This window comes from Protopterus annectens, chromosome 8.part0 (assembly GCF_019279795.1).
Source record: "Protopterus annectens isolate FY-2018-M chromosome 8.part0, PAN1.0, whole genome shotgun sequence".
NCBI classification, from domain to species: domain Eukaryota; kingdom Metazoa; phylum Chordata; order Ceratodontiformes; family Protopteridae; genus Protopterus; species Protopterus annectens.
The window spans coordinates 1,265,410,597-1,265,437,986 of record NC_056741.1 but is presented as its reverse complement, the minus strand read 5'-3'; the positions used below and the strand labels follow the sequence as shown (position 1 = coordinate 1,265,437,986).

At 40.3% G+C, this 27,390-nt stretch overlaps 1 protein-coding gene across 1 annotated transcript in view; it reads left to right on the top strand.

The window, feature by feature from the left end:
- Nucleotides 1-27,390, top strand: part of MEGF8 (multiple EGF like domains 8) — a 1,779,602-nt gene that overhangs the window by 1,388,278 nt on the left and 363,934 nt on the right. The window contains exon 34 of the mRNA XM_044079419.1: nt 6,549-6,756. Coding sequence (XP_043935354.1) covers nt 6,549-6,756 — 208 coding nt within the window. The remainder of the gene's footprint in view (nt 1-6,548; nt 6,757-27,390) is intronic.

Here is a 27,390-nt window from a genome sequence, read left to right as displayed (position 1 = left end):
AATTCCATATGCAAGACTGCATATGAGGAAACTTCAGTGGTACTTAAAAAGTCTATGGAGTCAGCATTGTCACAGCCTGGAACAATGATTCCTATCGTACCTTGCCTGCGCCTAGAGTTCCCATGGTGGACAGAGACCTGCCACCAGAACAAGGTACTGCCATTCACACCACACCCTGCTGCCCAAACCCTAACTACAGACGCATCAGGCTATGCATGGGGTGCTCATCTGACAGGGAAGTGTATTGCATTCAGGGAAAATGGAGCCCAAATCAAATGCACCTTCACATAAATAAAAAAGAAATGCTAGCTGGACAGAATGCACTGACAACCTTCAAGGACTACCTTCATCCAGGACAATTACTGATAAAGACAGACACCACAGTTATGTGGTACATAAACAAGCAGGGGGGTACCCACTCCTACCCCCTTTGCAGACTAGCCATGGCAATGTGGAACACGGCTTTAACATATTAAGTACGACTACAAGCTCAATTCCTGCCAGGAAAGCTGAATACTCTGGCAGGCGAACTAAGCAGAAATCTCATGGACCCTCACGAATGAAAACTGGAACCACGGATTTTCAACATGTTAACATGCAAATGGGGGAGCCCAGACATATTTTTGCCTCACCCCAGAACTATCAGTTGGACAAATTTTGCACAAGAACTCATCACAAAAAAGGCTGGAAAGTGGATGCTCTGTCCTTCAGCTGGAAAAACCTATCAGTCTATGCCTTTCCCCCTCTGCCTCAGCTCTCCAAATTTCTACTAAAAGTCAAACAGGACAAACCAAAAATGATTTTGATTGCTCCAGACTGGCCTCGCCAACACTGGTACCCACTCCTGCGCAGTCTGTTACCTTCCACCGTGGCACCTGCCTCAGACATCTTACTTACTGTCTCAGCAGAACAAGCAGACTCAACACACTCAGCTCCAGACTTTGAATCTTGCAGCATGGCTAATCAACTAACGTCACCCTTAGCATCCCTCAGCAAACCTGTGATGGATGTCATTTTGGAGTTGAGAAGAACTAGTACTAGAAAATCTAATGCTGACAAATGGAAAAGATTCTGTGCCTGGAATCAATCTCAAGGGATAAGCACAGCAGTGCCCAACATTCCTCAGATTTTGCATTACTTAACTGAGATGCCCCACAAGGGCCTGTCCTTTTCTTCCATAAAAATCCATGCCTTAGCCATTTCAGCGCATTACAACACAGAACCTCCCCTCTTCCCTCATCCTCTGCTAAAGCAGTATCTCAGAGGGGCCAAAAACTTAAGACCACCCAGGAGAGCTCCACCCCCTGCCTGGGACCTTAATTTTGTATTGGAAAAACTCACTCTCCCTCCTTTCAAGCCAGCTGCTACTGCAGACTTAAAATTTCTCTCCTGGAAAACAACTTTCCTTTTAGCAGTCACTTCATCTAGAAGGATTTCCGAATTATAGGCTCTTATGGCAGTGGAACCTTTCATCATTTTTCATGCGGACAGGGTATCTCTCAGGACCAATCCATCCTTCATGCCTAAGGTGTGGTATCCAGTGTGGCTCTTAATCAGACCATTCATTTGCCAACTTTCTTTCCCAATCCACAGAACAAGGGGAGCGGATTCTGCATTCATTGGATGTACACAGACAACTTAGATTTTACCTAAACAGGACTAAATCTCAAAGAAAATCTGAACAACTGCTGGTAGCATTTGCTGCAGGGGCAGAGGGAAAGGCTGTTTCAAAACAAACCATTTCCAAATGGATAAGCCATTGTATTCGTTTCTGCTGTAAGCACCATGGAAAAGCTATCTCCCAGGGGATCAGATCCCATTTCTCCAGGGCTGCATCTACTTCAACAGCCTTTCTCAGAGGTGTTCCTACCAGGGACATTCTAGAAGCTGCTACCTGGAGCTCAGTTCATACTTTAACCAAACATTACCATTTACCACTTTTCTCTAAATCCAGAGTTGGCTTTGCCACTGCTGTCCTGCAGGGCCTTATAGCTGGTCCTAATGCTGTATAATTCCCTCCACCCAACCATAGCTTTGGGAATCTACCCAAATGTAATGACTGCAATAGTGAAACACGAAGAACATAGTACAGTTGTGTACACTTACCATAAATGTAGATGTTCAAGTGTATTCACTGTTTCAGTCCTAGTTACCCTCCCTCCAGCCCCCTATTTTTCTCTGCCGATACCTCTACTTTCTTTCATTATGCTTAACAGCCCTTTCGGTGTATTTGTTTTTGGTTGGAGGTATATATTTTTTGTTTTTAGTTTGATTTGCTCCCCATTTGGGGGGCACCTGACATCTGGGGCAAGAAAAACTAATGTAATGGCGTCGGCTGCATGTTTTATACCCCTGATGACCTGACGTCATGGAAGAAGGGACAGCAACCGACGCAGGACCCAAGACTTTGCTAATCAGGCCGACTGAGAGCAACCTGCCAGCAGATTATCCAAATGTAATGACTGCAACAGTGAATATACTCGAACATCTACATTTATGGTAAGTGTACACAACTGTACTTTTTTGCCAAAATAAAAAGTTATTCTTATAGCATTTGAGCTCCTTATGCGATTTCATATAATATGTAGGTGTTTCAGATACAAAATAACTTTTATGCAACTATTAAAGAAAACTTGGGAAATATTTTTTTCTCCTAAAATCTCAGGACATTTGCCATTTTTTTAGGGATTTTTTGCAGGACACAACTGCCCAAATAGGGACTGTCCCTTGCAAAGAGGGACAGGTGGTAAGCCTACTTGGAGAAAAGGCAATATCCCAAGAAATAGCCATCTCAGACAAGTAAATGTTAGTCCTTTTTTCAGCCATTCATCATTTGTGTTTCAGGACTAACTCAAGCTGGTCCCAGCATTTCAAATGGTTATCATATTATACCAGACGGTTGCAGCTACATGACTTCTGAATACCCATGAATTTTACTGTTTACCAGTACATTCAGACCAATAAAGTCAAACCCCACTAGCTGTATACATGCCATGTTTCATTCTTTTTTTGAGTACATAAGTACTGCATATATGGATTGTTTGGTTATACTTTAGAAACACAGAACTTGCAAACAAGCCTGATGTCCATAACATTAGGATGGCTGTAAAATATCCCAAATGCCATCCCAACCAAAGGGTAATGAGGTCACACAGACAAACCATTTAACAAGAACTGCAAGAAAGTCCCAGCAAAGTCTGACTGTTTACTGAGTAATTTTAAAATTCTTATATTGGAGACTCATGGGATATATGCAAATGACCCATTAAGGACATACCAGTGTTTCAACTACATGACTTCTGAATGTCCTTGACTTTTTATATGTCTTTACTGATCCATTCAAGGTAATAAAGCCAAATCCAACTTGCTGTAGATATACAATGTTTTACCCTTTTTCTGAGCTCGTCAGCCTAGCATAATGAATTGTTTGGCCATACTTCAAAAATTTTGTAGCTAAAACAGTGGTTATGTCCTTAAGATGTCTTTGGCATACATCCCATGGGCCTCCATTACAGAAGGCTTAAGATGTTACACTGTGAAGATTCTGTCTTTGCTGAGGCCTTTATATATATATATATATATATATATATATATATATATATATATATATATATATATATATATATATATATACACACACACACACACACACACACACACACGAGTCTGTTTAAATCCACTTACAGAAACATTGATGCATATTACAACAATTTCTGCACATCAAAATGCACAAATGAGAACAAACATTGTCGTCCTGCAGTTGCTGAACAAAAGGACAAGAAAAAAGGAAAACTAAGTCCCTAACAAATCCTTCAGAAATAATTTGTCTTACTAAAGGTAATGGGGAAAAGGTTTTCAGTAAAGTAATGTGTAGGATTGGGGTTAAGATTAGCACACGAATAACGATGTACAGGGAGGCTTTTCTGTAATAGTAGTAAGCCGAGTGCCTGCTTATTGCTGAAAGTGAAAGGGATAAGGAAGTGCTAAGCAAAAAACAGCAATGGAAGACTTTTTAGTTGAGTCTAGAGCAGAATCTGCTGTTAAAAGGATAATTAGCAGGATATATACAGTGGATGTATACAATATTGCTTGATAACTATAAAAATCAGTCCGAGAACGTTAGAAAAGAACAGGAAGAGATACTGGGAAGGCACTTTGTAAAGGAATAGTGGGAGGACATCTGTAGGGCTCCCAAGAATGTAGCAGTCTAGAAAGTTTAGGATTTTTGCTTGGAGGTGTTTGCATAGGTATTTTTATACTCTGTGTACACATCTGAGGATTTTTTCTCTGTTAGACAGCAAATTCTGAAGGTGCAGTTGTAAAGAGAGAGGTAATCGGAGCATATTTTTGGAGTGTAACGAGTTGGCAAATTTTAAAAATTCCCTACATAGTATTTTTTTTTTTACGTGGTTACCTCTGCTGTTGACAACAGCACATGATTATTTTTTCCCCATAGAAGGCACAATTTCTCAAGATTCCCTTACTCTTTTTTATTAGTAGTAAGAAGGTACTTGGTCTGTATGAATTTATTATATTTATTATTGTAATCCCTATGTGTCACTCAATTGATGTGTTAATTTTACCATTTTTATTTTGTTTAATCTTAACAGTTTCTTCCCAGATGATAGTCACTTATTAGGCACAGATGGTTGCATTCACACAAGCTATTATTCATTTTTTAAGAGTTACGTGCTTTTTGACATTTTAGATAAGTAGGGCTATTTGTCTACAACATCCTTCTTCCCTGTTAGCGAACTGTGCTTCAAAGAACTGAATCATATGTACACCGATGCAGGATATAAAAGGGAGCCATGTGCGTATGTACATCCTTGTATATCAATGTAAACTATATGTACCATCAAATTAGATTGCTATTTGTATTGATTTTTTTTTTTTTTTTTTTGGTACTGTGGGTAAAAGTGCAATATTTTTCCTTTACTCTTTTGAGCTCATTCTGCTGAAGGTCAAATAGACATGCCTCAGTGAGGGTATCGGCAAGGCTTTGACACTTTACACACTAGACTGCCTGTCTAAGACAAGAGGAAATTGTGCTTCAGTGGCTTCACAGCTTATTCTGGCACGTCTTCTCCACAGTTTCTTTTTTTACTTTTTATTGTAGTCATGAATCTAGAAAGGACTAAATAATATGTTCATCATAATACAGTTGAGTAAGACTCACCATAACTGCAGCTCGTTGACTTCAGCTGTGCTTGTCTGGGAGGATCATCACCCTTCTCCATTCTCCTCCTGCTAGGTTAAGTTCCTAAAAATTTTCCTTGTGCATGGTGTACTAGATTGGAAGTTTTCATGTAATTTGGGTGATGAGCTAATTATATGTTGTAGCATACTTTGTGCACAGATAGTCAAGAATGGAAATGGATGGTGAAATTGCCTTGCATCTTAGCCAACATGATCCAGATTTCAAAGCAAGGTCACATTTATCAGCATTATATATGATTATGAACGCACATGACTTTCACAGAGCTTGACAGTAGTTTAATTCATACTGAGTTTAGTGACAAAGGCTAATTTACATTTCCTGTACATACTGTTGTTTTGAATGAGGAGCAGAGTCCCAGATGTTATTTTTGTCATAAACAGGAACATTTATTTGTATTATTAGGAGGGGACTCTGATGGACGAATATTTGGTGCACTGTATGGGTTCATTCATTCCAGTGAGAACTCATTCCTCAGACGATTTATTTAAAACCAGACAGCTGTAGAGTACTTTATTTTTGTTTTATAACTTGTCCTGTGGTTTTGCAAGTTGTTTGTAATGTGTGGGGAATCTTTTCCTTCAGGGAAGTAATGGGAGCCAGTCCAACACTGGAAATAGAAGTAAATTGTCAGTGGTACAGTTTGGTTGACAGATCCTACCTGAGTAGTTTTGAGAAACCTAGCCACATTCCTCTGCATGCTTGGTTCATCATCATCTCTCCTCAGTGATGCTGAGTAACAAGCTTCTTAGCCAGCCATTCACCGTGCAAGGATTAACGATTTGCTTCTGGAGAATTCTTAGCAGGTGGGCTAATATCCATGCATATTATGATTTACCAGGGAGACCTAAAACAAGTTTATCATGTATAGTTATGGTGCATAATTCAACAGCTGTACTTTGTATTGCAATCAGGTTTATTATGAACGTGTTACTTGTATTTTTGCATAGTTAAGAAATAACTTTTAGACCCAACTTTGCTATTTTTACTTGATAAAAATTAGAAAGAAGTGTTGTTTTGTCTTTGTCTATTGAAGATAATTGAAGGGGGGAGTATGATCACTGTTAGAAAATGGCTGCCTGGAAACATAGGCATGACTTTCTTATATGATTTTGTCATGCTTTTAGTAATGGTATTGCAGCTTTCAGTTTCTAGCTCCACTGTAACTGCTTGTATTAAGTAGAGTAGTCATGTAAAGCAAAACTGTACATGTTAAATAAGTTTGGAGATGCAAAATAGCAAGCAGCAATATGTAAATTGAAACACGTTGAGCTTGTTTTTGTTTTGAAAGTGAATGTTTGTATGTTTAATTGTATTTCCTCATCTACAGTGCATGAGCCCCACTTACCAGCCAATGCGCTGTGCAGCAGGAATGTGTGGACATGTCCTGAATGGAACTGACAGCTGCACTCCCTTGTGTGCCCAGTACCAGCAGTGTTCTACCTGCATCCGTCAACCCCGCTGTGGGTGGTGTGCTGACAGTGGATTGAATGGAAGTGGTCGATGCATGGAAGGTGGACTTACAGGACCTTTGGAAGGTATGTATGACAAAATGTTTGTGTGACAGAAATGTATTTTTCTTATAAAAATGGATATCTGAATATTTTTAAGGATACCCATCAGTTGAGTGTTTGTTGTAGTATTCCTGTGTTTGTCATAGGAGGGTTTCTCGGGACAGAAGTTGTCTGCAGTACTTTGTGGATCTATTTCTTTGGTTGTCCCCTTCACTTTGATATAATCAAAGGAATGTCCATAAGTGGACAGTACATGTCTTTAACTCACAAGGGACCTTCCTGTGCAGCATTGCATCAGTGCACAGCTTTACAGTAGTTATTAATTCCTGCATGTTACTGTGTACTTCCAGGCCTCATTGCCACCAGTAGACTGAAGAGAAGTTGGCTCAGGTACCAGAAAATGCATGCTTCAAAGACTCAGTAGACATGGTGCTATGCATAACTTTTAGGATGCCACAAAGTATATGTTTCAAAGAAGCAGAAAACTTGGATGAACACAGTGAATACTGCTAAGATTTGTTATACATGAGTACTACACACTCGGATGCAGCCAAATGTAGTTTCTGTCAGTAACTAGCCTAAGTACAAAGGAAATGTAGATATCAGTTGCTGTTGTTGATGGCTATGAACAGATCTAGGATTAGCAAGGTACTATTACAACAACCACAGTTTGAGTAACTGACCTGTGGAGAACAAGACATTTTTAGACAGATAGCGGCTCACATCTCGGTGCATCTTAAGCCTATGTTGTGCTATGAGTAGCTAACTTTAGCAACTTTGCAAAAACTAAGCAAGGAACCAAGAAGAATGGTGGGAATGTTATAAATAACCATTATAAATACTTCTGTCTCCTGTATAGTGCACTGTGTCCTGCTGCTTCACATAGTGCAGAAGGATCAATACTAGTAAGGAGAGCACAGAGATGAAATTAGATTAAATAAAAACTCACACTCCCCCATTGTCTTTGGGACTGATACCAAGGTCAGGTCCAGTTAAAAATGGTCAGTCAGTGTTAATCAATAATATACAGCATGAAGACTGTGTCCAAAGAGAGCAGTATAGAGCAGGTCCTGCTGTGCAACATGATTCAAAAACTACACTTTTAGAATGTACAGCCAGTCATAAAATCAGCTGTAAGTTATTCCTGAAGCAAGTACAGCACCAAGAACACCAGCACATCCCCCCCCAAGAAAAATAGCCAATATTGTCCCAAATTAGAACTTCTTTCCTACCTAGGATTAATAAAAAAAGAGAGAAGTGTCACTTCCAAGATGGCTGCACACTAAGTAACAGCTTGTTTCTAGCTCTTACAGTGTGAAAACAGAAACTCAGCAGAGAAGGCCAGTCAGGGTTTCCAGACATCCCTATTTGAGCGGGACTGTCCCAAGATCAGCAGCCTGATCCCGAGTCCTGCCCTGCCAGTTTAAATCCCGGGCAGCCTCTGCTTTGGGTTTTTTTTTGATTGGCCCGTATACTGGCATACGGGCCAATCAAAAATCGCTAAACACGGAGCTTCTTGTGTTTAATGCGGAAGTTCCGCATTAAACGAAGCTCCGTGTTTAGTGATTTTTGATTGGCCTGTATGCCGATATGGCCTATCAAACATCGAAACAGAGCTACTTCTGTTTAATGCGAACTGCGATGTTCCGCATTAAACAGAAGTAGTTCCGTGTTTAGCGATTTTTGATTGGCCCATATACCGGTATACAGGCCAATCAAAACATTGCAAAACAGAGCTACTTCTGTTTAATGTGGAACATCGCAGTTCCGCATTAAACATAAGTAGCTCTGTTTTGATTGGCCCGTATACCGGCATACGGGCTAATCAAAACTTTGCAAAACAGAGCTACTTCTGTTTAACGTGGAACATCGCAGTACCGCATTAAACAGAAGTAACTCCGTGTTTAGCGTTTTTTGATTGGCCCGTATACCGGTATACAGGCCATTCAAAACATAGCAAAACAGAGCTACTTCTGTGCAATGCGGAACTGCGATGTTTTGCATTAAACAGAAGTAGCTCTGTGTTTATTTATCTTTGATTGGCCCGGGCCAATCGCATTAAAGACGTGGAAGACCTTTTTTTTTTTTTTTTTTAGTCCCTACCTGGCCAGTCGGAAATCTGGCAATCCTGAGGCCAGTAGACTTGTGTTTATGGGTAAATTTTAGTAACTGGCTAGTAAGTGCACTGCCTGGATGCCAGGATTAAAGAAATACAGAAGACCTGGAAAAAAATCAGCTACAAAAAGTGAGGAAGAATCACTGACTGGGGAAAGTTCAGCAGCTGTTCAGCAAAAAGCAATGCAACCTTCAGACTTGACCTCCAGTAACCCACAAGAAGATATAAGACGACTGCATACAGACCTGGTTAAACTAAACAAAACACTGATGGAATATAGCAACGCAAACAACAAAAGGCTGGAAAAATGGAAGAAGCTTTAAACAGATATTCAGATGAGATGATAAAGCTGCAACAATCGGAGGTCAAAATGAAGAAAATGCTGGCTGAATATGAGAATGCTCAGGAAGAGATGTTTCAAAAAATAACAGAATTAGAGGACAGAGCATGTATGTAAAACCTGAGATTTTCAGGTATACCAGAGAAGCTGGAAAGGAAGAGACTGCATTAACTTTATGAAAGCACAAATAGCAACTGGACTGGTATTCCACAGTAGGAGTTGTTAGTTGAAAGGGCACATTGTGTGTATGCTCCAAACCTACGTATAAGAAAGCAAACTAGACCTTTAATGGTAAAGATACAATCCTACCAGCAGAAGGAGTTGATTTTGACAAAATACTAAAAGTGGGAGACAGCAAAGTATTTGTGGAGAAGGATTTACTCATTGTACATCACGCAGAAGAGGAGTAAATTCATTCTACTATTCAGGGAATTTTGAGTCGCAGGTGTGACATTCAAACTGCAGTATCCAGCTGTCCTTAAAGTATTCTTCTCTGGAGGGACAAAATAATTTTTTATGACGTGCATGCTAAGGAGGAAATAAAAAAATTTGCCCAACAAAAAGTGAGCTGTGAAACGGAGAGAGAGTCTGCTTCTTGTTCTTCTGTTAAGAAAGACCACAGAGAGACTTTAGCTGTGAAACCTTTTCCAGTATTTCAATGGAAAATGTTAGAGATAAGGAAGGGAGCACAAGAGTTGACTAGAAGAATTGACAGTACATTGGAAATGAAGCAGAGACAGGATTTGGGTGATGGAGAAGAGCAGTTATAAAACCAGTAACTCAATGTGGGATTGCCATGCAGTAATTATATTTGTAAAATAACAGAAGAAAATCGGGAAATATTGGACTTTTTCAAACATTTCTTGGATTTGTGGGGGATCTAAAGTATATGCCCTACTTCATCTCATTACTGTTCGGAAAAATGCTTTGGGGAGGAGAAGAGAGGGGAGCAACCTTAACCGTAAGTAAAGAAAAAAATGTTTTCCTTAATAGTACTGTATTTGTGGTGGTTGATTTTCTTTGCACGCTATTTTTAAGTGTAATGGGATTGTAAACAGTTGCTATTCCTTTTTCTCCCCTCTTCTCTTTCTTCTTGTACAGTTTTGAGATATATAGGAAATGCAAAGTAAAAAAAAAAAGCCCGCTTAAAAAGGCATGAAAAAGTTAAAATTAATGTGCTTTTTTCATTCTTGCATGGAGAAATGACTGTATTAAGAATCTTAGATTGATTAGTTTTAAGAGAGAGCAAGTAAATGAAAAAGAATATTGAATGTTATGAGGCTTTTTATAGCAAATACATGTGTATTTAGTAGCACTTCTGCAGCTAGTCTTCATGTTTCCTTGGAAACAATCTGATAAAGAGAAACTGTCTGTCTGATTCTCATGTCTCCCTGGAGACAGTCTGATAAAGAGAAACTGAAGATAGTCTGGTGGAAGGGGATCGCTGAGGGAAAAGAAAAAAAAAAGAGAACTTGGCTGGGACATAATGTTCTCTGAAAGCAATTAGGGGGTTCCCCAGCTGAAAGGGCTTTAAAGATAAGACAAAACCAATTAGACTTGGAAGTAAAGTTTTTTTCATTTTTTTAAATGCAATGGGAATACTAACATAAACATGTTTTTTTTTTCTTGTTCTCCCTTCTTTACCTGCTTTCTTTGCAGTGCCTACATTTCTTAAAACTAAACAATGTAAAAAAAGAGGGAGAGAAGAGAGGTGAGGGAGAGAGGAAAAGTCTGGTTAAGAGAGTATGACAAAAGAAAAATCAGTGTGTTTTTCTCATGCTTGTATAGGGAAATGACTGGGTTAAGACCCTAGTGTTCTCCAATAACAAGTTTATTATAAAGCATGTACATGAAAAAGAATATTGAATATTATAAGGTTTTTCTGGTAGTCCGCGGTGGTGCAGCGGTTAGAGTTGTTGCCTCACAGCAAGAGGTTCTCCCATTCGATTCTCGGCTGGAGTGCCTTCTGTGTGGAGTCTGCATGTCCTCCCCGCAGTCGAGTGACGTTAAAGACATGCAGGTAGGTGCAAGCGTGAATGGGTGTGCCTTCTTTGAAGGTTGGGCGTTCGGCTGGCAACTCTGCACCGTAAATATCCACTGCCAATCATTAGCGGACCGGAGTTCCGCTGTGGCGACCCCTAACCGGGCAGAGAAGCCAAAAGACATTACTATAAGGATTTTCTTCTGGTAAACAAAGTACCCTTAGCAGTTTTGTGTCTCGTTTGCATGTCCCTAGAAAACAATTTGATAGAGTAATGAATAAACAAAACACGACTCCAACTAATAACAAAAAGAAAATGTGCACAGAGTAACGGAAAACTGATATTTAATGATCGCTTTCGTCAGTATTACACTTGACTTCCTCAGATAAAATTTAATTAAAAATCACTTCCTTTTTATACCCAGGCATCATCATGTGATCGAATAACAACATTAATTACAATCAAATGCAAACTCACTCCACATATATAAAAAACATACAAATAAGACACTTTGTTAAAAAGGTATACTGTAAGATTTTATACATAAAATATGTTACCTGTCCTACTACCCTCAATTAAATGAATTTGTAAACATTTTCAACCAAATTCAATCAATGCATTTTGTGCACATAACTACTGCCTTATAAATACATACAGAATATTTGCTTGTGCAGTAAAACACTTGCCTCCCTCATAAACTCGCATATTGTTTAAATCCATTCATAAGTAAAATTCTGCTTTTAGTTTTAAGTAACTAGAAAGAGAAATAACATTGTTTAACCCTGGGGGGTTAGTGGCATTTACTCTTAATTGTTACATAAACTCCTTGAATTCAAGAAACAAATCCAAGGGACTACCCCTACTGTTACTCTCCACATGGTCTATTGCCATAAACTTGAAATGATGATCTGGATTTAACTTTATATGATCTGCCAACACATTCTTTAAGCTTGCTTTTTTTATATCATATAAATGTTGGTAGGTCCGTATCCTAAAGGCATTCTTGGTCTTACCATTGTAATAACTGTTGCATGATTGATGCACAGCGATGTACACTGCATGGATGCTATTGGAATTGAATTTGTGATTCAAACACACTAGGCCATACCCAGGGACTTTCTCACACACTTTCTCAGTAGTATTTGGACATTGTGTACAATGACCACATTTTGACATCTTACCCTGTAATTACAATTGCAATTACTTTTTCCCATAGGGCTATATGGGTTTGGATAGTTTTTTCCTTAATAAATGAAATCATCACTTAAAAACTCCATTTTGTGTTTACTTGGGTTATCTTTGTTTAATATTTAAATTTGTTTGATGATCTGAAACATTTAAGTGTGACAAATATGCAAAAAAATAAGAAATCAGGAAGGGGGCAAATACTTCTTCATTGCACTATATGTATTCCCAATGTTTCTTTGTGAATTACTTATTTAGTCTCTCTTCCCAATTTTTTTTTACCTCTTCTGATTGACTCCTATAGTCATCGTGCAGTATTTTATATGCACTACTAATTATCTGTTTTTAACACCAGCTTCTGATCTATATTCAACTGAGAACTCAACCAGTGCAGGTCTTACATTTAGGATTCCCCATCACTTTGTACTCTGGTATCAGTCACAAGCTTGCAATCTAAATGTCTTCTTGGTCTCTTCTCATTCGGTTATCTTTCCTTCTCTAATTATTTGTTCCTAATGGTTCCTTTGCTATCTTCCTCCACTAAATTCCAGAGCCTTTCTGTCTCTTCTCTGTACTACTAATTGCAGTCATCCTTTTTCCATTCCTGTGTTGGCCTAGTTTGTCTACTTTATGCTATTTTAGTAATATATTCTGTGTGACTGTTATTTTCTGTAAGGATCTGCGTCCAAAATGCCATTCTTTCTGTATTTCTTCAGTTACCACCCCTACTTCATTATCATCACTTTCCACTTATGTAATGTACAAGAGCCTTAACTGTGTAGCTCTGAAATATCCCTTCAAATCAGGTAATCTTAAACTTCCTTGTTCTACTGGGAAAGATCAGCTTATCCCTCCCACTTGACTCTTGCCCTCTTCCCCTCCCAAATAAAATCCTTTAACTCTTTAATTTGATGTTGTTCTTTTCATTTGGGTCTATATTAAATTCTCGAAAGCCGACAATGTTGAATCTGACATTGTCGACACGAGAATAGCAAAACTGCAGAACATTGAACAAGTAAACAGAAATCTCCATAAGGGGAGATTTCAGTTTACTTCAATGTAGTGCAGTCTCGGAGTTGGTATATTTAAGTAGTGGGGGGTGCAGGTGGGCTTGCCCCCCTGCCTACACCGTTTCGTTTTTTATTTTGTTTGATTTTATTTTTTTTCTAAACTTTCGATTTTTTAACAGTTCGATCACTAAAGGTCGACCTTTAGTGATTTGAACTGTTAAATATTCGATGTTCTAATAATAGACCCTTTTCATTCATTTCTCAGCTATTGCGTATTAGCTGACCGTGGATCTGACTTGGCCGCATTTACTAGACTCTCTTATCCAACTCTCAAGCTCCTCCCTTTAACCATAATGCCCCAGTCAACCTGCTGTACCTGAGATATTGTTTGCTTCCATATCACTACAGATCCAGATCCTCCTCAGAGAGGTTTTTGGGTGTTCTATCCTTTTTTTCTGTGAGTTCAGTTTTTCTCTCATCAACCTTCCTCCCTTACCTAGTTTAAGTTTTCTTGTGCTAGCTTCAAATTCAGCTTTCTCTTCTACCTAAGGTAGCTGCCAATACCATTGCTGGTACTTTTCTGGTATTATTTTCTGGTATTTTTCTTCATTTTCTGTCCCTCTTTTTCTACTGTCTAGATGGTATTTTCCTTACCCTACCATTGTTGGTAGTCTATAAAAAAATACTTTTCCCTTTTTTATTTTTATTTTTTTTTCTTCAGATAGGTCAGGAAAAACGAGTTTTAAGAAATGCTCTTCGTGTAAGTACAAGATCCCTAACTCAGATGCCCACAGGTAGTGTGTCTATTGGCTTGGAGCTTCTCACTCAAATACACACTGCTGCATTTTTGCAGCTTTTAATTCCTGGGCCCTTAGTGACTGTCGGAAAAAAATAGTTCTGAAGGGCTTGCTGCCACCTTCTTCTTCCTGTTTTGCTTCAGGGGTTCATACACCTGCAAAGTCATCCAAAGCCTCTTTGTTGGTGAAAGAATCAAGAAAGTGGTCTCCTAAGTTTACTTCATCTTTGGAACCTCCTCCTAAAATTCAAAAGAAAACAGTTGGATCTTGCGTCCTTGGATTCAATTATTTCTTTTACTAAGTCTCCAAGGACCCGATCTCCAGGGTTCTCTGCAGAGCCTATTTCTCCTCAGCTCCCTTCTCCTTTCTGTCAGGAGACTCAGAGGAGAAAGTCTTGGTTCCAGTACACCACTTCCTCTATTAAGGCCTCCAGGAGCCTTTCAGAAGCAGAAGTGGATAGGTTGATGAGAGAGGTCCTCAGAGCTCAGATTCAGATGGGGATTATCCCGGCTCCATCTCCCATCAGATCTGTGTTTCTCCTCCTCGGATTTGACCAGTGATTTCAGAGTCTTTGGATCTGAGGAAAATGAGAGTGTTGACCAGTGACAACTAGATCTTCGACTCTGACTGCTTCCTTGACTTATTTGGCACAGATTCCTTTGGATCAGGATGAGTCTCAGAGCCAAAGCAATGACACTGGGTTCAGGGGGCTGGATTCCACTCCAAGGTTGTCAGAAACATCCCTGCCCCCTGGAGCTTCGGAGTTGGCTTGGGTCCAACTCCCCCTTTGGGGCACAGGTCCGGGCAGAATCTGGTCATGGTGATATCGAGAGCTTCTGCTCTGGTGTGACCAACTGTGGCATCTCCTGGTCCTTCTGCTTTCGAGGTGGTGGAGTGGGTCTTCTCTCAATGGAGAGATTCAACTACTCTTTCTTCTTTGGATCTTATGGCCCTGCCTCTTTTGGGTCCATCCTGTGATTCTCTCAGGCCTATTTCACAGGCACATCTGGCTCCATCAAGTGTCCAGACAATCCCCCACGAGGATATTCCTCTCTCTTCAGATACCTATCCAGATGCAGTCCCACTGAGGAGGTTTCCTGTAAGAGGACATGCAAAAGGAGATGCAGACTCCCCTCAGGAGTCTCTCATCAAGGACATGGACTTCGATGAAGGGAAGGGGTCCCCCAGATCTGCACCGGATGACCTCTCCTTCAGAGACAAAGTAGAATTTCTCAAGCAAAAAAGGTGGTTGGTCTTCTGATATGCCCTCTCAGGAGGAGTCTGTGTTCTTGGAAGCTTTTGTGTCCAGCCAGTCTATTTCACGTTTGACCCTCCCCCCCACAGCAGATGAGCGTATAGATCTAGCCAGGCGTGGAAGGAACTGGATACTCTAGAGCCTATTCCTCGTCATCCTGAGAAATTTCTTGCCCCCACCCCCCCCCCCAGGGATGGGCCACACTGGAGCAAGGGAGTTCCTGTTGATGGTATGGTTATGTCAGCAGCCTCAAAGAAAGAGCTGGCAAAGCAGAGCTCTTCTGTCCATCACACTAACAGAGAGTCCAGGGCATTGGACAGATTCTTGAAGCACATTTTTGCCTCATCGACCTTTGCTTTGCGTTCCCCAAGTTACTTGGCACATTTCACTAGACTACAGCAGGATTTGACTAAGGAACTTTTCAAAGCCCTATCCGAGCCCATGTCCTTGGTAGACTATAAAAAGTGTTCTTAACAAGTGGCTACTCTGTATCCATCTCTAATGCATCCATGAGGCTAATTTCCCATGCTATAGAGGTACCTCATGGGTGGCTGGTTCAGGCATAGCTGTTAAGAGACATGCCCGGATGCGTTTGTGCAACTTTGCAGAGTCTTTCAAGTTGTCTTTTTCATCAGTGCTCCCTTTGATGGAATGTCTTTAGTTGGCCCTACTGTTAAAGAAATGGTTTACTGGAGTGAACTGGATTGAAAGACCTTGTCTGCTATAGAGATACGCTTTTCGACTGCTCAGCAATCCTTTTCCAGGAATTGAAAGTGAGCCAAAAAATGTGGTTCCATAAGTCACAGGATCCTTTCCAGGATTCACGCAAGGCTATCTCCCCCAGAGGCAGAGGTGGAGTTCAAATTGAAGATGCAGCCATCACAGCAGGGGGGGGGGGCACAAAACCAGGATTTTTGAAATTCCTATTTGGATAAACCCTTTCAGCATTCCTGAAAGGTTGCCCGACTGCCCACCTCTGGATACATTCAGGGGTCACATGTTTGTGCACCCAGACACCTGGGCATCAGTAAGAAAAGATTCTTGGTTGCTAAATATCATATCCAGAGATTATTTGATACCATTTTCGCAGATTCCCCCAGCCAACAGAAAAAGTCTTCCTGACGTCCCACTCATTCAGGAGGAGGCAGCAGCAGCTCAAGAAATTCAAAAACTGCTAGAGAAAAGACATAAGAAGGAGGTCCCACCAGATCAGATAGGATTTGGAACTTACTCAAGATTCTTTTTAGTGCCAAAGAAAACCAGGGACCTGAGACCAATTATGGATCTAAGCAAACTAAATCAATTGATGAAATCAAGTTCCGAAAGATCAAGGTTCAGTCCATTCTGCGTTTTCTACACAAGAACGATTGGCTGTGCTACATAGATCTTCAAGATGTGTATTATCACATTAAGAAGAACAGACAGTCTTGAAGATGTCTGCGTTTTTGGCTAGGGGCCAGTCATTACCAGTTCTGAGCCCTGCCCTTTGGTCTCTCCACAGCCAAATCTATTTACCACATTTATGTTTAAATTTAATTTCTATTTACAAATTTACCAAATCTATGACAGTGGTAGTAGCTCACCTAAGATTGCTAGGATTCTGAGTGTTTCCATACCTAAAAGACTGGCTCCTCACCACCCCAACCAAACATATTCTCAAGAAATCCATGAACTACTTGCTCCAGTTATGTCAATCTCTAGGTATCTCAGTCAACATCTGCAAGTCTTGCCTTCAACATGTTCAGAGACTGGAGTTCACAACTGCTTAGTTGAACGCAGTCAGTCAGATAGCTTCTCTTCTACCACATTGAGTAATGACCATCAGGTGCCAAGTGGAGCAAATTATCGCACACCCTTCTCCCCCAGCAAGACTTATTCTTCAGATCCTAGGATTATTGGCACGTGCCGTAACCTTAGTTTCTGTGTTCAGTGGTCAATTCTGTACCATCCTTTGTCCTTTCCTGTCAAACTCACTCTGGTACGCAAAGATGGTCTATATTGGTTGATTCAGTTGGGCAGATTTCTCAAGGCTCCTCTCTTGTACTTCCACCCCCAGTAGCCACGGTAATGACGGACACTGCGCAAATGAGGTGGGGGGGATTTCTTAGGACAGACTGTCCAAGGCATATGGTTCCCAGAAAGACCAATACACACATAAGTTGTCTAGCGATTACAGAGGTCCTGCTATCATTGTAGGCCCTCCAGGACACCCTTCCTCTTGGGACAATTGCAGTTTAAACCAACAACATGTCTGTGGTTTGGTACATCAACAGATGGGGGGACTCAATGTTATCCCCTTTGTCGAAAGGCATTTAAAAGTGTGGCAGTGGGTGATCACATCCAACCAGCTTTATTATGGCAGCGCATATACAAGAGAAATCCAAAGTGCTAGAGGAGGAACTCAGCATGTCTATTCTGATGCCTCATGAGTAGTCTGTCAGTGGTGGAGAGGATTTTCCATCGATGTGCTCAACCTTGCTGTGATCTCTGTGCATCTTGCCAAAACAACAAGTGCAAAAGGTTCTTTGCCTTAATTCCCCCTTTGGAGAAGTTACTGAAAGATGCTCTAGTCCATGTTTGGCCCTCTTGTCTTTTTTACACTTATCCTCCGATATATCTAATGTTCGCATTCTTACAGAAGGCACTCCGGTTGAAGAGCATGATTATCCTCATTGCCCCATTCTGATCTCATCAAGTGTGGTTCCTCATCCTTTGGTCTCACCTTCGCTATCCACCATGGATACTGGACCCCAATCTAGATCTTCCTTTCATCCAGTGGGAGTGGATCGCTCGAACATTACAAACCTCATGTTGACTACATAGTTTCTTCAGTTCCACTAATAGATAGCCCAGGCTTTCTTCCCCAGTCTGACAGATACTTCTGTCATCCCACAAAGCCTCTACTAGAAAGATCTACAAAATTAAATTTATTTATTTATTTTACATTTGTTTACCGGGAAAGTCCAACTGGACTAGGTCCATTTACAGCGGAGACCCGGGGAGAAAAGCTCCACCATAATAACAGTAATACATGTTTTATACAGAATTATAACAATAATACACGTTTTAAACAGAATTATAAGAGCAAGCTAGCAGTGAAGAACACCAATAGATCTTTACATGTGGGAATTTATAGACGGACAAGACATAGTAGATATTTACATGTAGGAATTTTTAGACAGACAAGACATATTAAAACAACATTATTCACATTTTTAGGCTAGAAATAGGAATACACGCAGAGTATATGTCAGCAGTGATCATGGTTGATGAGTTACTGACTAGCGATAGCTTAACTGTTAGTACTGTAGAGCATTACAGTGAAGTAATTAGAAGACACCATTGTCAATGGAGGGTGAAAGGTAGGAAGCATTTATTTTTATGTAATACATGGACATAACCAGGTACTAGGTGTGCTTTTAGGGTGTTTTTGAAGTGTGAGGTGGAGGAGCTTTCTGTTATTGAAACGGGGAGGGTATTCCATTTTTTAGCAACTGTGTGGGAGACTAGTGCTTTTCCTGTGGTTTTATTAGCTGTAGAGATACTGAGGAGTGATTTGTCAGAGTGGAGGGGGCAGTTTGCTGTGTATTGAGTTAGTATTCGCCCTAGTGATGGGGTTTTATCAGGATATTTTAGAATGTTGTAAGTAATGACTAGCTGGTGGAAAGATTTTCTCTTTGGGCTCTGTAGAGAGAATTGGACCCCTTCACTGCTCATACTGCTATTGTCCTATAGTTTTTCACATCTGTTTTTCAAAGAGGAGCTAGTTTCTGTACTATCAAAGTGCAGTTGCCATGTCTAATTTTCATTCAGGCGAAAATGCTTCCTCGTTAGCTTCTTCAAAATTGTGTGAGGTGTTTCTCAAAGGTAATTTCTTGCTTAGTCCCCCAGTGAAGAACCCCCACCCCTCCATGGATTTTAACAGTCATGCTGAAAGAGGTAACTCAAAAACCCTTTGAACCATCAACTAAATATGATTTTAAATTTTTATGCTGGAACACTGCCTTTCTAGTGGTCATTACATCTGCAAGATGAGTTTCTGAACTCCAGGCTCTCTCTTCCAAATCTTCCTTTCTCATTTTTCACAAAGACAGGGTTACCTTGTGTATCAGTCCATCTTATTTGCCTAAAGTAGCATCTGAAATGAATATTAATCAAGACAATAATTTGCCTGTTTTCTTTCCCATGCTCCATTTTTTATGTAAACACGTAACTACATTTTTATCTCCATAGAACAAAAGACTTCAGAAAGTCAGAACAATTATCTCCTTTTTGCCAAACAAATTGGGCTCACCTGTTTCTAAAATTACTCTAGCCAAATGGTTGCATTTTCTTTGTTTACAGTAGACAAGGTCTGTCCCTACACATGCCCCGTAAAGCACACTACACCCTGTCCATGGCTACATCATCTACCTTTTGTTTTAGAACTTCTGTTGACATTTGTGCAGTAGTCACTTGATGTAATGCTCATACTTTTATTGCTCATGCAAATATAATTTGACTTCCAGGAGCAGGGCTGCTATTGGTTCTGCAGTACTTTGTAATATCCTTCTATGAGGGCCACCCAGTGTATGCTTGGCAGGGGACTCTTGTTGCAATAGTTGAAAGAGTGAAAAGGACAACACCAAATATTAAAGTTATGTACTTACCATGTCTATGCATCTGTGTTGTCATTTTCATTCTTCCTCAACTTCCCACCCTCCATCCTCCTTCCTATTACCTCCTGGAGTGACCTTATGGTTATGTAGAATGTCTGTTCCAGGTTTAAGCCTCACTTCTGCTACTACTAGTTTTCCCTTTGCATTAACATAGGGTTATTCCCTCCTATAGCTTATAAGGCAGCAACCTCAATCTGAGGTATAGCAGGTTGACAAGGGCATTATGGGTAAAGGGAGGAGCACGAGAGTTGGATCCGAGAGTCTAGTAAATGTGGCTGATTCGGATCTGAGGTCAGCTCCAATAGCCAACAGTTGAGGAGGAATACAAATGCACAACACAGATGCATAGTTATAGTGAGTATGTAACTTCAGTTTCTATCCACAACTTCTCCTCTGGTTGTTAAAAATATGCCTGAACTGCGTATAAAACTAAAGAGAGTAAAAAATATTTTTTTACTGTTTTTATCTTATCCATATCCATAGACAAGAGCTTCCATTTTCTCATTTTTTTAATTATATTTTGTTTAGTCTCTTCCCACATATCCTTAACTGCCATGACTGAATCCTTTTTAATCTAGACTCCTAAATACTTCATTTTATCATGTCCCTATAAATATGGGGTAGTGATGGACCAATTCATGTGTGAGTACATATAGCTTTTGTTTTATTATCATTATTTTTTATATTCCCTGCAAAAACGTAACTGTCTCAGAATATTCCACAGCACTGAAATAGGAGTCCTTTTTTGGTTCCATCAGGTACAAAATGATATCTTCTGCAATTAAAGCCAACTTTTCTTGAAAACCATGCCAATTATTTCCTTGAATTTGTGAGTCCCTTATTTTCTTTGCCAGTGGCTCTAAATATAACACAGTATAACACAGATAACAAAAGGGAAGGATGACACAACTGCCTGGTTTCTTTTTTCAGACACAACTTATCAAAGAGGAGCCCTCCCACTTTGATTTTTCCTCCAGTCGCTCATATAACCTTCTGTTTAACCTTATTATTGTGTCAGAAAATGTAAATGATTCCATTGCCCTACTCATAAAGTCTCTGCTTACTCTGTCAAATGGTTTTCCTGCATCGAGATCCACCATTAACAGCAGTATTTTCTTGCATTCGTTTTCCCTCTGGATCATCATTGTTCTATTAATGTTCCCAAATATTTGCCTCCCCTCCACAAAACCACATTGGTTCATATCTGTCAATTTTGGCATTACCTTTACCATTATTTTAGCCATTGTAGACATAAACACACTGTTATCATGATTTAAAATTGAAATGGGGCCTATATGAAGCTGTATCACATGGATCTTCACAGTCTTTAGGTGTAACGGCCACCACAGCTTTTTTCTAGGTTGTTGGTGCCTCCTCTCCTTTTAAAATCATGTTAAGAAAAACCCTTTAGATCTTTATTACTTTTCTCCCTCGTAGCTTCCAAACTCCCGCCAGTATACCATCTGTTCCTGTGGACCTTCCTGTAGATTTATTATACATAATTTTTATCTCATTTCCTCCTAGCTTAACTGTTAGTTGTTGAGCCTTATCTGCTTCTAACCTTGCCATACTGAAGTCTTCCCATAAATATCTGTGTTTGTGCTTTTTCTTGATTTACCCAGTTCTCTACTTTATGCAGGGCTTCATAAAAATAAAATGTATTTATTTTATTTATTTATTTTACGTTTGTTGACCGGAATAATTGACCCTTCCTAAAATGGAGTGGTAGAAAAAAGTTAGAAGTAGTTGAAGGTAAGGCACCTAAGAAAGAGGTGTCACTAGTCGGGGTTAGTGCGAGGACATAACCAATGAGTTTTGAAGTGTTTCTTGAGGTTTTTTTTAGTTGAGTTAGTGAGGGTTCTAGGGTCAAGTCAGCTGGGTGTCTGTTCCATATTTTTCCAACAGAGTTGGCAAACAGAGTCTCCCCAGCTGAGTAGTTGGATTTGTATGTTTGAACTAGGAGTCTAGTGGATGATCACAGTGGCCTGGTGCTGGTGTAGGGGCTGATAATATTTTTTAGTGCAGGTGTATTTTCTGGTTGGTAAAGGACTTTATGTGCCACTCTTAGCTGGTTGAACTGCAGTAGGCTTGGCAGTTCAAACCATCTTAGGCGATTTAGGTTGTGACAGTGGTGTGTCCAGTAGGCTGTTCCAGTAGCAAATCTGGCAATGTGGTTATAGCTGGATGATAGTTTATTCAGATCTGTTTTGTTTAAGTTGGAGAATAGAGGTGAGGCATAGAGAAGAGTTGATAACAGATGGGAACGGGCAATTGCAGTTCTAGCAAGTGGGGTAAGGAAAGGTTTGATTCTGTAGAGAGAGAGAATTTTTTTATTAAGGGTTTTGATAGTTTGATTGATATGTGCATCAAACTTCAGGTTGTCAACTATGACGCCCAGTAATTTAGTTTGGGCTTCTGGGGAGATGATAGTGCCATTGTTACCATTTATGTTGAAGGCTGGCAGGGGGGTCCTGCATGTGGGGCAGAAGAAGAGCAACTTAGTTTTGTTGGGGTTTAGGATTAGATTGGAGTGCATGGTTGTTTAAGGAGAAGGCCTTCAAGGTATTTATAAGCATTTTGTGGTCAACCATGTCAAAAGCCTTGTATAGATCTAGAAAGAGTGCTGAGGATAGTTTATTATTGCGGTTGTGGTTAATGACGTTAGAGAAAGAGAGGAGGGCAGAAGTACTGTGGTGTGGCTTAAAGCCATGCTGAAAGTTGGACAACAGCTTGTTCTGTGTGAGGTAGTACATGAGCTGTATGTGTACACACGTCTCCATAATTTTAGCTAGAGGTGGCAGAATAGCTATGGGTCTAAAGTTTGACAGTTCAGTGGAACTATCTCCTTTATGGAGAGGTATGACATGGGAGATTTTCTATATAGTGGGTACAGTAGCTTCAGATATAGCTCTGTTGGTCAAGATAGAGATGGGGTAGGCTATGGTGTCAGCAGCCTTTAGCAGACGAGGTCGGCAGCCAGGGTGGTGGGTCTTAGTTTCTTAAGTAGGGCATGAATAAGTTGAGTAGGAACAGGTTGGAAGGTAAAGTATGTTTGGGTACTGGGTACTGGGTGTGGCTACATTAGAATTCGAGCCATTGGGAGAGAGTTGGCTGGCTAGAGACTTGATAGTCTTTGTGAAGAGAGTTGGCTGGCTAGTGACTGGATAGTCTCTGTAAAGAAGCTGTTGAAGTTATTAGCAATGTCTACTGGGGATTTTTGCTGGGAAGCTGAGGGGGTGGAGTGGCAGTTTGGCCTGGGTGGAGTAGTTTTATTTCTGCCCAGAACTTTTGAGGTTTGTTTTGGTGTTTTTGCAGTAGATGGTAGTAGTGGTTCTTTTTGTCTAAGGTTATGGATTTTTTGGTGTCATTCCTTAGCTGTCTGAATCTTAGTTGATCAAGTGGGGCTTTTGTTTTTGGGTAGGTGGCCCATGCTTTGTTTCTGAGTGAAATTTTGGTTTTATTATCTTTAGAAGGCCATGGTGCAATATTAACTTTGGTTCCAATAGAGCGGCTGGGAGCATGGGAGTTAACAATAGCAAGGAATTTGGTGTTAAAGTATGCTACTGCTTCATCTAGGGGGAGACTTATTAGTACTGACCAGTTGCATGCCTTAAGTTCATTTTGAATCTTGGTGAGAATAAAATTCTTGTTCCAAATTTCTAATTATTTTAATTTCCAAATATTTCTAAATCACTACAGGATCTCTGTTTTTTTTTCTTGTTAATAGGCTGCCTAAGTTTAGCAACAGCCCTTTCTATTTTCTGTTGCCTAAGTCGTTGTGCCAAACATTTTTGTGCTCTCGAATTATTATTAAAAACAGTTGCTTAACAGCTAGCTTTCTAAACTCATGCATGTTATCAAGTTATTCCCTCATTTTCTGTTTAGCACTGTGCAATTCTGCCTCCTCTTGTTCTGTGAGGTTTCCTTTATTTTATAGTAGTTTAACCTTTGCCAGCTCTTCTAAATAATTCTTATTACTTCTTAACCATATCTGCTTTTCTTTTATTTCTACCATATTTTTAAGCTCTACATTCATTTTATCCCACTCACTAGCCATAACTTCTGGAGTACTTTATATCTTCCCTATTAACTACCAGATAATTTCCACTACCCATTCCTTAAATTCCTCTCTTTTTAAGTAGTAGGTGGGGAAGTGTCAGTGTCTCATCTCTACTTCATTACTCGCATTTTTATCTTAGTAATTATTAGCAGATTATCTGAAATAGTTATTAGATATGTTTCAACGTCCTTAATTAAAAGGACCTATTCCTGTGAAGTATAAATGTGAGAGTGTTCAATCTCGCCGTTTGTTCTTACACATGGGTTCGGAGCCGATCCTCGGCTCCGAGTCGGCCGCTTAGCAAAGCTCTGCATCGAGAAGAAGCTCGAGACCAACCTATCTCTCACAATTCCCTCTGCCCTTACCTCAGATCTAGTTTGCCGCTGCAACGTTCGCATAATTTTTGATGAGCTCAGACCAACTGGCAGATAAGATACCTTTTTTCTAGGATTCTTAGAAAATTCTTTAGTATTTTGAAATTGAGACCTTATTAGTGTGTGTGTGTGTGTGTGTGTGTCTGTGTGTGCGTGAGTCAGGGGTTTCTTAACTTTATATATATAGTATATAGAGTTTTAGTTAGGTTTCCCTTGGGGCCTACCCCACCCACTAATTCTACTGGATTTGACTAAATCATAATAGCTTTTTGATTGCTATTGGCTTTGTTAGGATTTGAGTAAAACACTAATATAACTTGTTGGTACCATCCTTAGTGTTTTTGGCTGTGACTGTCTTTCAAGTTGTTCAGGACTGTGTAGTATATATATATATATATATATATATATATATATATATATATATTTATAAAATTTACTGGCTTTGACAAAATTACCTGATTTGACTGTTTTTTTTCCTTAAAAATGTCTGAAAAAGCAAAGTCAGGGTTCAAAAGGTGCCAGTGTGGGCAGAAAATGTCTGTCACAGATAACCATAGCTCCTGTGTCTACTGTCTTGGCCCTCTCCATCTGCAAGAAGACTGTTCTATTTGTCATTCTTTCAGTGGAAGGGTCATGACAGATAGGTGCAAGAAGCTTATGGACAGAGGCCTTTTGAAGCTTGCCTTTCAAGAAGCTCTTGATAAATCAGACCAGGCATCTAAATCCTCGAAAGAGTCGAAGACGTTGGAGCCTATGTCATCGGCTCCGAGCTCTTCGTTTAAGGTTCGTTCACCGGTTCCACAGACTTCGGGGCCGAGTGTCGAACTCCTGTCTGTCACCGAGCCTCAAGTCTTGGAACTGGTGACGGAGCTTCCACCTCCTGTGCTTTTGAGGTCGGCTCCGTCTTCGATTCCTTCGACTCGTTCTTCCAGACCCCTCTCTGACTCCGACGTAGATCGTGTGGTGCAGAAGTTAATGGAGAATACGGCCTTGTCCAAACTCATCTCAGTCTCCTCCCAGTTGGTGTCGAGACTCGAAGGCCTTCCTTTATCTCCATCTGTTCCTCCTCCGAGGCCTATTCAGCCTTCGGAGCCGGGAGAGGCTGATCTGATGATCGTGGAGCCCTCGGTGGCGGAGCCGTCTTTCTCTTGGTCGGCACCGTTCACCTTGACTCCGATGGATCCATTACCGGAATCGCGGAGCCGACGATCTATCCTTGGTTCCGGGACCGAGAGTCGAACCGATGTTTCGGTTCTGACTCTCCCTCTCGGTGCCTCGGCACGGATCACTAAGGCTCCGTCCTCAGGGTCGATGCCCTCGGCCCCTGCCTAGGGGATCCCTCCGCCTTCTTCGGAACCGGGGGATTCCTCGACTCGGGGCCCGGGGGCCTTCGACCTTATGAGGAAGGTGCTGTCGACTCAGACAACCACTTCAGCAGAGACGGCTTCTCCTTCCCATAAACAAAGGCGAGATGAACACTCCACATGGAACGTTATGGTAAGGACATAACTTCTTTTTTCTGTCAAGTCTAACCCAGTTATTTTGCCTTGGGAAATAATGCCTACATTCTGTTCAAGTTCCTGTTACTGAATTTTTCTTTCTTGCCAAATATTTTCATAAATTTCTTCAGAAATCTACCCTTTTTGCTATATTTTCACTTCTAGGCCCTCCAGGTACATCGTCATGATTGAAAATCAAATTCCATTCCCCACATATGCAGCTGTACAGTTTCAGTCTTATTTAGGTGTGATAGGTGTTTGTTATTAGCCATGGTAGCAGTGTATATTTACTGTACACCTTTAGGGCCAGTTGCCTCTTGCATATTAAATGCTTTGCAGCCTTATAGCGCAAGAGACCATGCCCCTTTTTTGGTAGGTGATGTTGAGCATATAGCATTTCAGACTTTGTGGAACCTGATGAACAGTCTTGCTGCCAGAAAGTGGCTGCTGTAGCCACAACATAAATATACAACATCAAGTCTTGCATGAGGGTTGATTAATTCTTTTTATTCACAAAAGTTAGGAAATGGACAAAACTTAGCTCTGTGGAGTCTGAAAAAAAGTGAATGTTTGTGATGCAGCTTACTAAAAAGATCAAGAGAAAGGGAATTCCATGTGCAAGTATGATCGTGGATGACATGGCCACCATGGGTACAGCTAAAGCTCAGTCCACTGAAGGTAGAAAAAATGGTAGTGACTCTTAGTGCAAAATCATGCAACAAAGTATCTTAGTCCATTCCAGATAATCTCAAAAGTCAGTTTAAGTTTAGCAAAAAAAAAAAAGCTGGAATAAGAGTGAGGAAACACTGAGAAAGAGAAGCAGCTTTAGGTGCAGATGGAATGAAGCAGTGCTTATATTAGATGGAGATGCTGTGGCTTTGTTAAAGCATGTAGGTAAGTGTGAAACCTGTGTCCAGGATTCCAAGGTCAGAACTAAACTGAGTCCATAGTTTAAAAATAGAGATGACTTTGATACTTTTGTTTAGGTATTTGAAATGATACATAATCGGCACCAAACTGAGACTGACCAGGTCAGGGTGTGAAGTTTTATCTCTTCTGCTGACAGTTAAGGAATTGTGCGCATTAAGTAAAATGACTAATGCAGACTGTTGTAATTATGATTAAGTTAAACATTGTTTATTTTAATGTTTTCCAACTTGCTCCTGAAATTTATAGGAAAATGTTTAGAGAACAGTGCCAAGGACTTCATTACCCAGATAAGCATTTGCTTCCTTAGGTAAGTGTGTAGATGTTAAGTTACTACTTTTGAAATGTTGGCTAAGAGAGCAAACTTGCAAAGTTAACAGACAGGAGTATAGCACTGCAGAGAAAACTGGAAACATGTTGACCTCTGCTTAGCCAAAAGGGCATGACTGCATAAG